The sequence below is a fragment of the Biomphalaria glabrata genome, chromosome 5 (genome assembly GCF_947242115.1).
Source record: "Biomphalaria glabrata chromosome 5, xgBioGlab47.1, whole genome shotgun sequence".
In the NCBI taxonomy this organism is placed as follows: domain Eukaryota; kingdom Metazoa; phylum Mollusca; class Gastropoda; family Planorbidae; genus Biomphalaria; species Biomphalaria glabrata.
The window spans coordinates 5,515,434-5,530,807 of record NC_074715.1 but is presented as its reverse complement, the minus strand read 5'-3'; the positions used below and the strand labels follow the sequence as shown (position 1 = coordinate 5,530,807).

At 35.8% G+C, this 15,374-nt stretch overlaps 1 protein-coding gene across 1 annotated transcript in view; it reads right to left on the bottom strand.

Annotated features, from left to right (window-relative positions):
- LOC106057775 (receptor-type tyrosine-protein phosphatase epsilon-like) overlaps window positions 1–15,374 on the bottom strand; it is a 53,914-nt gene that overhangs the window by 3,822 nt on the left and 34,718 nt on the right. The window contains exons 13-23 of the mRNA XM_056028665.1: window positions 13,621–13,697; window positions 12,203–12,239; window positions 10,296–10,393; window positions 9,944–10,063; window positions 8,612–8,757; window positions 7,736–7,871; window positions 7,440–7,574; window positions 5,496–5,631; window positions 4,885–4,958; window positions 3,138–3,275; window positions 760–894 (exon numbers count right to left, since the gene is read on the bottom strand). Of these exons, the coding sequence (XP_055884640.1) occupies window positions 760–894; window positions 3,138–3,275; window positions 4,885–4,958; window positions 5,496–5,631; window positions 7,440–7,574; window positions 7,736–7,871; window positions 8,612–8,757; window positions 9,944–10,063; window positions 10,296–10,393; window positions 12,203–12,239; window positions 13,621–13,697 (1,232 nt within the window). The remainder of the gene's footprint in view (window positions 1–759; window positions 895–3,137; window positions 3,276–4,884; window positions 4,959–5,495; window positions 5,632–7,439; window positions 7,575–7,735; window positions 7,872–8,611; window positions 8,758–9,943; window positions 10,064–10,295; window positions 10,394–12,202; window positions 12,240–13,620; window positions 13,698–15,374) is intronic.

Below are 15,374 nucleotides of genomic sequence, written 5' to 3'. Positions count from 1 at the left end.
CATTTATCTGACAATTAACGGGTTATCTCCCTTTCTGCTATATAAAACAGAATTAAATGATTGATTGATTGGTTAATTTGTTATTGATTCGTGTATTGCCATATGAATAATTATGCAAAATTTCAACTGGATCCGAGAATGGGAAGTGGGAGAAAAAAAACGTGTCAAAACGTAGTTAGGGGATTAAATCCATATATACATCCACATCTCTCATTAAGCAAAATTTATTCTCCTTATTTCGATATTAAACAAAATAATTAAATACCAACAATTAATTAACTAATTAACTAATAAAAAATTCTTGGGAAACTTAAATCTTGTAAAAAGTCTATAAAATATTTTTTTTTATGTATCGGGCCTGTGTGTTAAGTAGAACACGTCTGTATAGCTAATAAAACATGATCCACATGCCAAGAGAGAAGTGATAATACAGCCGCATTGTTATCTGTGGTGGAAGCGTTGGTTGGTTTAGATATATACACGAAATGCCACAGGGCTGACTTCAAAAGAATATATTGTACAGTTGATCTCATAGAGGGCAGGAGACATGACACTAAAAGTTGGGAAATAAAAGCATAGGAAAGATCCACATAAAGTGCCAAATATTTTGTGCTAGACATTATCTAGCCTTTACACTAAGCTAAATAATATTGAAAAGTCAATAGAAATGTGAAATTTAGATCTAAAAATATTTTCTGTTTTGTTTTTCTTTTCACAAATAATAGAACTCGTATTTATGCCTACAAAATATATACTTACTGTTTGATCAACATGACAGACTGTCAACTTTTGTTCGTCCCACACCAATGTCTGTTTGTAACTGTGACTTGTTATCTCAAACAGTTCTGTTTTAAATACTTCACTTGGTTCAGTTGGTATATAGTTGGCAATAGTCTGAAAAGTGTTAGTACTTATATTTTAAATGTAAAAATAAAAATTTAACTTTTATTAACCTTTTGAACCTAAAATCTCCATTTCTACGTGTACAGCACACAAGCCATGTAACTTAGCAGGTCTTGAAATGGTAAATGTAAAAAAAAAATCTGACGCTGTGTGGGAATTCAAAATCAAATCGAGTTTTGCTTTGGAAAAATGACTATAAAGGTCAGCACAAAATGCAAAACTCGTAGAGGGACGCGAAGGTGATCACTTTTTTACAACAACCTCATAGGGGCGCGAAGGTGATCACTTCTTACAACAACCTCATAGGGGCGCGAAGGTGATCACTTCTTACAACAACCTCATAGGGGCGCGAAGGTGATCACTTCTTACAACAACCTCATAGGGGCGCGAAGGTGATCACTTCTTACAACAACCTCATAGGGGCGCGAAGGTGATCACTTCTTACAACAACCTCTTAGGGGCGCGAAGGTGATCACTTATTTACAACAACCTCATAGGGGCGCGAAGGTGATCACTTCTTACAACAACCTCATAGGGGCGCGAAGGTGATCATTTTTACAACAACCTCATAGGGGCGCGAAGGGGATCACTATTTACAACAACCTCATAGGGGCGCGAAGGGGATCACTTTTTACAACAACCTCATAGGGGCGCGAAGGGGATCACTCTTTACAACAACCTCATAGGGGCGCGAAGGGGATCACTTTTTACAACAACCTCTTAGGGGCGCGAAGGTGATCACTTCTTACAACAACCTCTTAGGGGCGCGAAGGTGATCACTTCTTACAACAACCTCATAGGGGCGCAAAGGGGATCACTCTTTACAACAACCTCATAGGGGCGCGAAGGTGATCACTTCTTACAACAACCTCTTAGGGGCGCGAAGGTGATCACTTCTTTTAACAACCTCTTAGGGGCGCGAAGGTGATCACTTCTTACAACAACCTCATAGGGGCGCGAAGGTGATCACTTCTTACAACAACCTCATAGGGGCGCGAAGGTGATCACTTCTTACAACAACCTCATAGGGGCGCGAAGGTGATCACTTCTTACAACAACCTCATAGGGGCGCGAAGGTGATCACTTCTTACAACAACCTCATAGGGGCGCGAAGGTGATCACTTCTTACAACAACCTCATAGGGGCGCGAAGGGGATCACTTCTTACAACAACCTCATAGGGGCGCGAAGGTGATCACTTCTTACAACAACCTCATAGGGGCGCGAAGGTGATCACTTCTTACAACAACCTCATAGGGGCGCGAAGGTGATCACTTCTTACAACAACCTCTTAGGGGCGCGAAGGTGATCACTTATTTACAACAACCTCATAGGGGCGCGAAGGTGATCACTTCTTACAACAACCTCATAGGGGCGCGAAGGTGATCACTTCTTACAACAACCTCATAGGGGCGCGAAGGTAATCACTTCTTACAACAACCTCATAGGGGCGCGAAGGTGATCATTTTTACAACAACCTCATAGGGGCGCGAAGGGGATCACTCTTTACAACAACCTCATAGGGGCGCGAAGGGGATCACTCTTTACAACAACCTCATAGGGGCGCGAAGGGGATCACTTTTTACAACAACCTCATAGGGGCGCGAAGGGGATCACTTTTTACAACAACCTCAATTCAAGTCAGAAGTTCATGGAACTTAGATCCAGGAACCTGGATAAAGAAGGTATTACAGAAAGAAGGTATTACAGAAAGAAGGTATTACAGAAGGAAAGTTTTTAGGTATTACAGAAAGAAGGTATTACAGAAAGAAGGTATTACAGAAGGATTGTTTTTAGGTATTACAGAAAGAAGGTATTACAGAAAGAAGGTATTACAGAAGGAAAGTTTTTAGGTATTACAGAAAGAAGGTATTACAGAAAGAAGGTATTACAGAAAGAAGGTATTACAGAAAGAAAGGTATTACAGAAAGAAGGTATTACAGAAAGAAGGTATTACAGAAAGAAAGGTATTACAGAAAGAATGTATTACAGAAAGAAGGTATTGTCGTTTAAAAAAAGTATTTTTGATGTGTTTTTTTTGTTCTAGTTTGACACTGTAGACGAATGCCTGCGTGAGTAGATGCGATTTTAAAATTTGGAGGGCGAGCGAGATGTCTTCCTTGTACTGGACGTCATTAACCTTCTAGAATGATTTGGACCAAATAAAAAAAAACACGGAAAACCCATCAACACATAAGACAAACCAAATATATTTTTTAAACGTATTTTTTTTACCGAATCATCTGTCTGCTTCTCAAACTCAAAGTCCACTATAATTGTTACTTTATACTGTGTAACCAGTCTCCAGAAGTCATCTACTATTCCAGGCAATGGTAACTGGGTCAGGAAATGTTGATCTTTTTGTTTAAATCCCTGAAAGCAGAAGCAAAAAGTATAAAGTTAATGGCAATCACTTTCAGTTTTATCTCAATTTTCAAGTTTGATTATCAAGAGTTAAAACTTTTAGTTTCACGAACAGTGTAAAATAGTCAATAGAATAAAATAAATGTTATCTTTTACAAGAGCCATCTCTATAGTACTATCAGTACTGAAGCTAAAATGTATGCATTTGTTAATTGTTTGTATTGAAATGTATTATTTGCTAATTTGGACTAAAATAAAAGAATTTAAAAAAATAAAAGAAGTGAAAAGTTATAGATACAAATTTGGTAGACTTATGTAATAAAGTCTTGCTTGGTTACGAATCTCACTATCCAGGCTCTCTGCAAACTGCACCTTACACCACCAACTTAAAGAACTTGACAACTCAGGACTAAAAATCTGAGCCAATACTGTATCATTGGCAACACGTACACTGTACAAATATCTCTCCGATAACACGGTACCGCCGTATCAACTCTTGCACTGGCCTCTCCGTCTCGTTCCGGGCTTGCACTGGGTTCAACAGTTCAGGACTGACTTCACACACTGGGCTCGTTGTGTCGGACTCGATCACACACCCAGATCAAGACGACGTTCGTCTCAACCGTACTTGATAGTACTCCGCACTTAACCGTCGTAATGCTCCGTACAGAACCACACCGTTGAACAACACTGAACTGTGCTGCAGTCGACTGGACTGTAGTGAACCGGACTCTGAACCCCTGTCGTGAACTGACTTGACTGCGACAACTTCGCTCTTTATATAGGGTCCCTAATGGCCTTCTAGAACCAAACAGAACATCGCTCGACGTTTCTAGCTTCGTCACATGACTACATCCCTCGTGACGCTCCTGAGCTCTGTTCACGATGCCGATCCTTCCCGAACCGTCATGTTGACACTCGTCTTGGCTGACCGTCGTAACTCGTCACGGTTGACCACTCGACTAGCGCTGGCCTGGGGCAATTTGCGTCGGCTGACTACACTCACACCACTACCCCCATTTGTGCCACCACCAGGTTTATAACACTATGTTTGGCAACATCTCCTGAATAATGTTGCAATTAAACGCCCTATAACGGTATTATATCTGGAATCCTAACTGGACGAAAAATTAAACTGAAAAATTATGTCTTACGAGAGACAATAATGAAATGATTTTAAAATGAAAAACAAACAAACAATCATGCAAACGTAAAACAAGAAAAAACAGTGTCACGTGGCAGACTAGCTGCATCTAGATCAGTTGAACTCCTCAAACAAGACTGAAATATCTCTATATTTTTAATGCTTTTTATTTGACAACAAAACTACCTGATAATTTCATGATGAAATGAGTACCTAAAAAAGTTTTTATTTTTCGAAGATTTTTGTGTTTTTTTTCTGAATTTTAAATTTGTGACGTCACAAAATCGCTAACCTCCCCTTCCCCCTTGTCACAAAGTGTCACATTTTCTCAAATCCCCCCTCCCCACTAGAGCGTGACGTCATTTACGAACGACCCCTAAGCTTTGTAAAAAGAAATAAAAAATACAGAGCAAAAAGTCTATGAACTGTTTGAACCTAAAGAAGCATCATCATCAGCAAGTAATGTTCTCATACCGGTACAAACACAGCATTGATATAATCTCCGTATACATTATTGTCACTCTCCAGATGAGGTCTGTACTGGCGTTCTGTAGGTACAAATAATCAAATACTTTAGGAGACAACAAAAAATTATGTTTTCTTCATGACTATTGAAAAATAAGATTATTTACGAAATACATCAAAAATATATTTTCCTAAATGTCCTTTGAGGCACTTTTAACTGTTTTATAAAGAACAGATCAACATTTAAGGATTACAGTGAATTAGAAAATAAAAAACAAAACAAAACAAAAAACTTTTTGATGCTTAGCCATGATAACAATAAATATAATTATGTTATATATGTCTCTATTCTGCGGTCGCGAGTGCTCTTAAAGTCAGTATAACTTTTATCAATATAATCTTATGCCATGATATATTTTTTTCGTCACGACGAATTTGTCATGATAACATTTATGTCATGATAGTTATGTTTGCTTTAACCTTAATTGTATCCCATAATGCTTTTGTGACATAATTTAAATGGATAAGCACTTTATTTCTATCTTTCCTTCGATTTCTTGACATTGACTTTAAGTCAAAATCGACACCTAATATTTTAAACTAAAATTGCTTGAATATACTTGGTAGTATTGACGGAAATCTGTTTTTCTCTTGCTGAGATAAAAGCTGTGTATTTTGGTAAACTTCTTCCTGGGTTTCCCTGTTGTCTTCGTTTGTTCCTTGACTGTTAACAATGCTACAAACGCTACACAGAGCCTATATCAAGACAAAAATATTTAAGTGATAGAAAAACATCATTGTTAATTAATAGTTTTGTATAGACATATAAAACTGAAACAGCTTATTTATCTATCTGAAATGTTATAACTTGATTACATACTATAATCACAATATAATGTCAACAAATACTTTAAATTTTTTAGTTAATCAAAAAAAATAATTAAAAAATCTATTTTTTTTTAAAGACAATTTCTCCTTTTGATGAAGCTGATCACTTTTTGTAAGAATGATTATATTACTTTGCTTTTAATAATTTAGGAATGATAGATTTTAAAAAGCACAATATTTTACCCCGCCTCGTTTTCCCTCTCCCCCACCTCCCATAAAATACCTGTTAGGCACATGTTGAGAATATATAAAAATTCCTATAAATAAATAAATAAATAAATTATAGCTTTTATATAGCTCTTCTTTCATGCTTATAGCATGACCAGGGCGATATGGTCCAATCTCATTTGTGGACTATTGGGGGGAGCGGGTTTCTGGGAGAAGGTTTTTCCGTGCTGCCTTTAGGCTAATAACACAAAACTGCTTGAGTCGGGTGTCGAACCTCTAACCCCCATCACAGGTAGCCAAGCCAGGCCAAGTTCAAGCGTAATTTGCTTCTAGACCACGAGAATACCCGCTGAGGTACGTGTGTTCAAGATATAGAATGTCTAGTCCTCCAGACAAAATTAAATTAAATTTTAATTATACTTTGAAAAATTATAACGCTCAAACCGAAGTGTCTCAATTGAAACCAATTAGTCATTCATTCTTTCCCTAAAGATATACCTAAACTGTCAAATTTATGGAAAAATTTAGAGCTGTTTTCGAGAACCTTGTCCGCCTAGGCTTTCTTTTTTTACTGATGAAAATTTAGCAGCTAAATAGAGCAATTGTAAAAAAGAGCATATGAATAGTTCTTTTTTAAATTATTTTGGTGGCCAACTTATTTTAGCTGTGGTGTCATATACGTTTTTGACATGTGTGTAACGGGCCACATCATTGCACATCGTCCATTATCATAGAACTGAGGATCTAAACAATGTCAAGGACGCTTAATTGAACTTCACTGTTGCCAACTGTATTAAACAAAAATGAGCTATAAATTTACAATGTCCAAATGGTGATAGTTTATCTTCCTATTCAATCTAATTTATTATCTTTAGTTAGTTGCACTTTTGTTTACAAAATAAATTTAATTTAAGTCCTAGAATGAATGTTAAATGCTTCTTCAATATTTACATTATTTTGTGCTAAGAAGGAAAAAGTTTAGAAAAATTTGATCTTGATGTGCTAAAAATGATACAAAAATTGACCTAAACCTTTATAATTCGGTCTATAGTTTTTTTTTTCCCATTTCTTTCTTCTGGACACTGGGTACACTAAAGTGTTAGCCTTGTATAGTTATTTTTTTCCACCATAAATGCACATTTCTAATTACATCAACAATACAATAAATATATGGAATAAAACAATGGAAGCGATGACTCTTTGTATTCTAGATGTCAGTCTGAACTCAACGTTGGCCACCATCTAACTTTTTTGTTTTCATTTTTTAAAAATTAAAAATTAAATCAATCAACGTATTTTGTCTTAACATATAGAAATACTCTCAAAGTTATTTGATGAAAATGTGACATGTATGCACTACGCAAAACAGCAGGGCTTTTGGAAGAGAGGATTTGAACCTCTCAAGCCTTTACTCAAATGGAGTTTGATGATGATGATAATGATTTGATGAAAATATTGCTTATAAAGGCTAATATTCAAAACCAAAACATTCTCGCAATGGACTTTACCTTAAACTCTGCATCTATTCCTGCAAGCCCCAAGACGTTTCTTTCCATCTTGTTTCGGAGATCATCGATTCTGACAGTTCTGTCAACAGTTAGTAAAGCTGCTTGAACGGCTTTGTGTAAAAACTCATACTGGAGCTGAAGGAATACACAATAACACATTTTATAGTGGATTTTATGATGATGAAAATTATTTTAACTTAAACTGGATTTTTTAATTTAAATAAAAATAGAAGTTTACGATTTTAAGAGACTTATTAAATAAAGAGAAGAATTCTTGAATTTAAAACCAAACATACTGCTGTCTGAACCATCAAAATTCGGTCCTCTCTTAATTTGGTCACTGTTTTGAAAAACTCCAACTTTCCCGTTTCCCTGGCTTGTCTCAATACATTGTGAATAGCTATATATGTGCCAGTTCGGCCAACTCCTGCACTAAATCAACAGAAAGTTATATAAATAGAGAGTTAAACAGAAATGTAAATAGCTATTTATAAGATGGATGTACAGAGACGGCGCAAGGTGTAGACGACTGTCAACGGCTTGCAATTAGAGAGGCTTTGCTTTTAGAAAGTGTATCTATTAATATAAGTGGTGTATCTATTCTTTTTTTTAAATCGAACACTCTAACTTATATTTATAGTAGCTAATTACATCGATGAAGTGGTTATTCTTTTTTTTTCTGGAATGAACAATAAAATGGTTTAATGTCCAACTTGTCATTTATCATAAGGTTATTGACACAGTAATAGAAAACTTAATCAAAGAATATTCAACAAACGCAATACTATGACAACAACAATGCTGATATGGTAGGCCTTAATATTTTTGGATTTTGCGTTCATATATTCTGAAAAGAAGCATTTCAAAAGTAAAATGAAACAAAATAAAGTAAGAAATATAAAGGGTCGCAAAAGGCAGTTTAATCTTTAAAGCCGATATTACCTCTAAAGGTGAATCAGGCCTAAAATAGAATTAAAGAAGTAAATGTATGTTTATTTAATTTTAAACAATTCTTCATGGATATTTTTGTGCCACAAAAGGGACTCGCAAATATACTTACAACACATAAAATTTAAGTCTTGCGCAGCCAATTTTAATAAGTTTTACTAAATTACTATTCATTGCTTTAAGAATTTTAAATCTTTATGAAAGAACAATCATACGAAATGTACCTGCAGTGGACAACAACATAATGTGAGGATGTGTGTGATGATATTCTTTGTACAAAATTTAAAAGACTCCATGGAGCTTCGGGTACACCTTTGTCTGGCCAGGCATGGAAATGATATTGTTTTAAAAGGTGAGTACCTTCATTTTTCTGGGAAAAAAAAAGCTTACATTTTTATCTTTTAGTCTGGGTACAGTTCAGTGCTTGTATTTCATACATTAAAATTTACATGAATGAAGGCAACATTAGTGACCAAAGTTTTAATGAGAGAAGATAGTGAATGAAATAAAACTACTATATAAATGCTTTTAAAAAGTGATTACTGTAAAATTAACCTAGACATCCCTTTCTTTCTCCCCCATCTCATTTTCCCTACTGGTCCAGACAAGTGATAGGATCATAGCGTATTGAGAAAGCTAAAAGCATGAAATAGCGGTTAAAAAAACGATTGGTACAAATATTTCTAATCGAATAGATCTTTTACTGTTGGTGTCAATCTATTACAAATTTAATTACATGAATGATCCAAACTAATTGATAGATATGCACTTTGTATAGGCTATTCTTTTAAAAATATTTTTTATGTTTTTTCTTGTTAAAATTATGTTTGACGAAATGTCTTTAAAATATATGACCTCGCTTGGTTGATTAATTTTTCATGAAAATTTACCCGAACTCATTTTGGAAAATCCTAAAAATTGCTTATATGTTGTGTTAGTTCTAAATATACAAGTCAAGTGGAATACAAAATCTTTTGAGTGTCCCTACAGTCTAAAATAACAGTTGCTGACATCAAGACGTTTTCCTTTGCTGCTTTTGCTTAAAGCAACAATTGCCCTATTATTGGCTTGGAAGAAAGTCTTTGCAGTGTAACTTCTAAAGTGGTCACTTTCAGACATTTAATGTAGCAGCTGTGCATGAAATCTATAATTTATGAACATTTATACATAACTTTTGTTATGATCCATATTCATTTTGGCTTTTTTGCGAAACTTTTTTGCTAAATCTCTAGGTTACCGGGTAACGCAAGGATTTTGTAATAATGTTAAATGCCGCAATTAGCCCTGTTCGACTTGAAATCAAGGCCTTAATGTTTTAAAAAGTTTCATCAAATACTTTTTCGGACATAAAAATCAGAGCAGTAAAGTTTATTTTAAAGTTTAGATTTATATTGTAATAATTTAGTTCTAAAAAAAATATAGGCGGGGGAGGGAGGAGTTGTACAAATTTTTAAATAAAAGTCAATCATTGTCAATGTAAAAGTGTACTCAATCAACAACCGAGCCTCCTAAATACTGATAACACAATAAAAAATAGTAGTCATTAGTTATAAAACCTTATTCATTTCCAAATGTCTGACAGTGTAGTCTGAAAATGTTTCTGTAGAGATTAATTTGATTTTGATATCTCCATAGAACTGTTTCCCTTCATTGGGCCAATACTGCTCACATTTCATCTGAAAATGTGTAATTAACATATTTAGAAATGTAAAGTTGTAATGAAAAATCCACTTAATATCTTCATTTTTTTAGCTATGTCTACGTTTACGGAAATTATCACCACCTTTTGTTAGCTTCTGGTGCCTTCGTGTAGGTGAACTATTGAAAAACGTTTTTACATGGGTCTTTGTGAAGGAAATAAGAAGTATAGCAGATAGCATTCCAATATTAGTTTGACAAACTACTCACTTTTCCCTCCTCTGTTAAATTGGTTAACATAACAACTTTCTCAACATTCTGTTCCCACAACATTCTGACAAAGTCATTCAGAATTGTTTTGTTGGGACCTGAAAGAAATATACATTGGATGCTGTCATCATGCTGAGGATTAATTACTGAAAAACTTCATGTTATAATTATTCTTAAAATATTAAGAAAGTTTTATAATACACATACTGTTTGTTTTATTCTTCATCATTATGATAAATACATTGAAAACAATTGCCAGGTTTGTTTATGTGTAATTAGCGATGCTTGAATTGACATATAACTTTATACCGGGCATAAACAGTACTTCCCGTCTAAAATTAGATGATCTTCTGAACGGAAGGACTATCTATCTATCTATCTATCTACAGATATAGATATACACTGAACACTGTAGGAATTATTTTTTTTTCGAGAAAAGGGAAAGTTTTGACTTAGAGACAATGACGCGACTAGTAAAAACAAGCTGCTTTTAGGAAAAATAGCGAAATGTAAACAGACTACCCCTAGACCTAAATATATTATATCTAAACTGGACATAGAGATCTTTTAACACTACAAAAAATGTCGAGGGTTGAAACAAGGCGCTGTTTGTAAAGTAGTTATAAGAAGTTAAGTCTTTTTTTTTCAACCCCAACCTATGTAACATATAATTTAATTATTAAATCTAATTATTGAACATAAAAAATAAGAGTACTCTTGTCTCATAATTATTATTTTGCAATTTTTAGATACATAAACTACAAAGATCTAGGTAATCAATCTATTTAAATGTACATAAAATGATTAAAATCAATAGTTATGAATTATTTCGATCTAGGATTTTTGAAACATTATCTCAATGGAAACTAACAGGAATTAATTCTGTTCTGTGATAAATAGCCCATTCTAAAAAAAATCTGAGAAATGAGTTTGCACTACTTTTCTAAGACAAAAAAGATTGATTTTCCTAGATCTGGGTTGACTGTTTTAGAGCATGAAGAAGAGTTACGTACATAAAAATCTATCTATATATATAGGTCTGTGAATCAATTAATCGCGGATACGAATTTGTTCCCTATATCCAGTCTAGATATAATATTATGTCTATGAGACTACATTTGACGTTCCCTTTGTTATTATTAAACTTTTTTTTCGACATTCGCCATCGTCGTCGATTAACTTATATTGTTGCCCTTTGGCCTAGGTTATTGGATTTCGTTAGTGTTACCTCCGTTTGACTTAGCTGATCTGCATAAGACACAGCCTAACACGACTATGGATCATTTTATGGAAATGAGATAAATGCTTGGGTCGATCAGTTCTCCCACTCCACCCAGCTGATCGACAAGGGCCGATACAGTTTGGGGACAGCATCGTCGCATGCTCTACCAGGGTGTAGAACTGAGTGCTGCAAACTTCCTAAGGATTGCCGGCTCCTGATTTTTCCTTAGGGCTGACTCACGAAGCCTTTCCCATGATTTGGTATAGCTGCAAAGCAGCAGAGGTTTGAATTCAGAATTTGTTTAATCTTCTAGATGGGTAGCCAGCAATCGCTAACGAGCCCCTCCTTCCTGAAGCTTACTGGTTTAGGCGCCAGTTACTCGCCTTCACCCTTTCTTCCAGTTCCGCCAAACTCAATATCTAAGCCACAAGTGAAGGCCAGGAGTTGGACTAGTTGTCAGAGGCTAATTGAAACGCATGCCATTAGGAAGCACTTCTGGTATTGACAACCTTGCGGAACTATATACACAGATACATATGTAATCGTTACAATTACATTTTTACATTATATATAAATGCACTGAATGAGTATAAATGTACATATGAACTGTGAAGTAAAAATTTCCTTAATGCTTTCTAGATAAACTGAAATAAATAGAATAGTTTGTTTAGAATGTAGTGTTTACCTTGTGAGGCAATGAACTCCACTTGATCTTTATATCCCTTAAATAAAATAGAACAATGTTTAAAGTAGCTTTAAATTAACAATCAACGCTTATGAAATGAGAAACTTTTCTTTTGTTAGATACAAATGCAAAAAAAAAAAGTTAAAAACGTCTATTTGTGATTTGGAAGCAGAACACCGTGAAAGTATGTGCCATACTCCTTAACAGATTGACCAACTCCTTAGTAGGCAGTGTGCTTTCTGAAAGTCAGTGTTGTTTCCGAGCTATTCATGACAGGAAAAAAAGCTGAATGTCTTCCACCTCCTATGCCTAAGGCGGATCTTTAAAATAAGGTGGCAAGATAAAATAACCAATGAGGAAATGCTACGAAGAGCAGAGTGCCAGGACATCCGCTCTGTTATCAGCAGCAGACGCCTTGGCTGGCTTGGACACGTTCGTAGAATACCAGTAGGTCGACTTCCACAGGACATTGTATATGGCGATCTAATAGAAGATAGGATGTATGCAAGCGCGACATGAAGCTCTTCAAAATCGACACTAGCAGCTGGGAAAAAGTGACACTGGATAGATCCACATGACGAGAGAGAGCATAAAGGAAGGGTCACGGGTTGCACATGCAACATACAACAGAAGCATAAAGAAGGGTGAAAATACAACGGCATCTGATGATTACATATGCCCAACCTGCGACCGCAGCTGTGTATCAAGAATTGGCCTCTTTAGTTACACAAGTAGTTACAAAGGGAAAACATGGTCTCTTGAGACGTAAAATGCCACTGACTGAAAAGCACATCAGATATGATTTTGTCTTGCGTCAAATGCAATAAAAATGCAGAACCTGGACTTGTACGCTGCATTCATCGATCTCACAAAAGCATTTCAAAAAGTGAGTCTCGCGATGGCTTATGAAAAATTCTATCTCGACGCGGATGTCCTCCAAGATTCATTGTCATTCTAAAGCAACTGCTTGAGGGTAAATCGGGTCAAATCAGATTAACTGTGACCTGTCAGCTCAATTATCTATAAAAAAATTACGTGAAGGAGGGTTGTATGCTTGTCACAGCCTCGTTAGGACCTCATTGTGGCATGTTATGACTTTTGACTCACCTACCAAAATCATACGTAAAGCACGAGGAAAATTTCTCAGTGAGAGAGAGAGAGAGAGAGAGAGAGTGAAAGCGCGATATTTGAGAGTTGTATATAAGTCCTGAGGAGGGAAGGGCGTATTTTATAAGAGAAGTTATTTATTATTAAGTGTTCGATATTTATTATAAAATTGTTATTCTACAATGCACAGAAGCACACAAATCATGAACCCGAAGTAACATCCAAACAGCTAAACAATATGAACCACCACTCGTTGTTACATTAATTGGTGGCCAGTACGTTTTTTGTTAAAGTTCTTTGTAAGCACTTACCCTGATATATGAAGCATTGATGTAATCTCCTTCACCTTTATCAGTATCTATTTTTAGATTAACTCTAGAGTGATCATCTGGAATTTTCAAATATACAAATATTTACAAGTTCAGATGCCTATTTTTTTGAATCAAAAACGAAATCTCTTTCAATTAGGTTTCATTAAAACCCTAGTAAGACATTGATTTTCAAACTACGGCCGGTGAGCCACGTACAGCACACGTAGAGGTTTTTTCCGGCCCGCTATATTTTCGTAATAATATTTTTTTAAAATTCCATTTACAATGAAAAATTCCAGTTTTTAATGCGATTTTGAAACATTGAAGAATACGAAAATTTAACCTGTTCTTTCTTAACTGAAGTCTAATACAACAAAGCCATTTTAGAGATCAAAACCGCACCGTTTAAAAATTTCCAACTATGATTATTGTATTTGCAATTTCTACCAACTGTGAATTTGAAAGACATTTTTGTGTTCAAAGTAAAACAAATAATTCATTTCACTTAAGCACTCATTAACATTTTTGTGCGTAACTTTCTTTCATTTACTTAATAATAATAAGGCTAGTCTTCGAGTCCGAAGATTAGTGAGGAATGCAGTATTTCCCGTGGCTGCGCAGCCCCAGCTGTGACCTACATATTTTGTCACATCCAGGGCAAGCATAACCATTGTCCTCAGGTGGTTGATTTAGATTTTCTTTTCGCCGTCTGCGTTTGTCCTCGGCAGCAGATTTTCTTTTGGTCTCAAATGTGTATCCCGTGGCCTTCGTGAGTGACCTCCAGTTGTCTTGTTCTGAGGCCACATGCAACCGCGTGCTCTCTTCTATTTCAGCTAAGGAAAGTTGACGCCTAAGCTGGTCTTTAAAGCGTTTCCGTGGGGTGCCTATGTTACGTCGACCACATTTTAGCTCACCAAAAAAGACTGCCTTTCGCATACGTTTGTCTCCCATACGGGATACATGCCCTACCCAGCACAACTGTCGGACCAAAAGAAGTCCCTCTATACTGTCCATACCGGCATTCGCAAGGACATCGCTGTTTGTAGTGCGGTCTTGCCACCGTATGTCCATGATGGAGCGCAAGCATCTTTGGTGGAAGCGCTCAAGAAATCTTAGTTGTTTCCTGTATAGTGTCCATGTCTCAAACGGTTATCAATTTCCCTTAAAAGTGAGGCGTCATTTGACACTATACTACCTAGATATGTGAAGTGGTCTACCACGTTAAGGGGCTGTCCGTTTACGGTGATCCTTGGGGCTGAGTATGTTTTATTGGATGACTTCAGGAACATTACTTCTGTTTTCCCGTGGTTTAAAGAGAGACCGAAAGAGGCGGCAGCGTATGGAGGTCATGTTCATTGTGAGCTAGTAGTGCGCAATCATCGGCATAGTGAAGCTTTATTTACTTAAAGGCTTTACTTAATGATACTATGTAGAGCGATTTAGAAGGACTAGATCTTGATTTAGAAGAATGACTTTATTCTAAAGCAAAAATTTAAAGTCCTAAAAATTGTCACAGTGAATATAAGGTCCTATTGAAAGTGTGATTATGTGGGGGCGTTTAATTTATTTGGGGGGAGGGGAAAGATATAAAACGTTTTTTGAAGATGGGTTATCTATTAGATAAAGCAGAATGTATGGCGTATGTATGTATGTATGTATGTATGTCCCCGTATAGAAATAAAAACCGCTTGACCAATGTTGATAATGTTCCTTGGGTACTGTCACAGTCCAGTTTTAGAACCCCTGTGACAGTA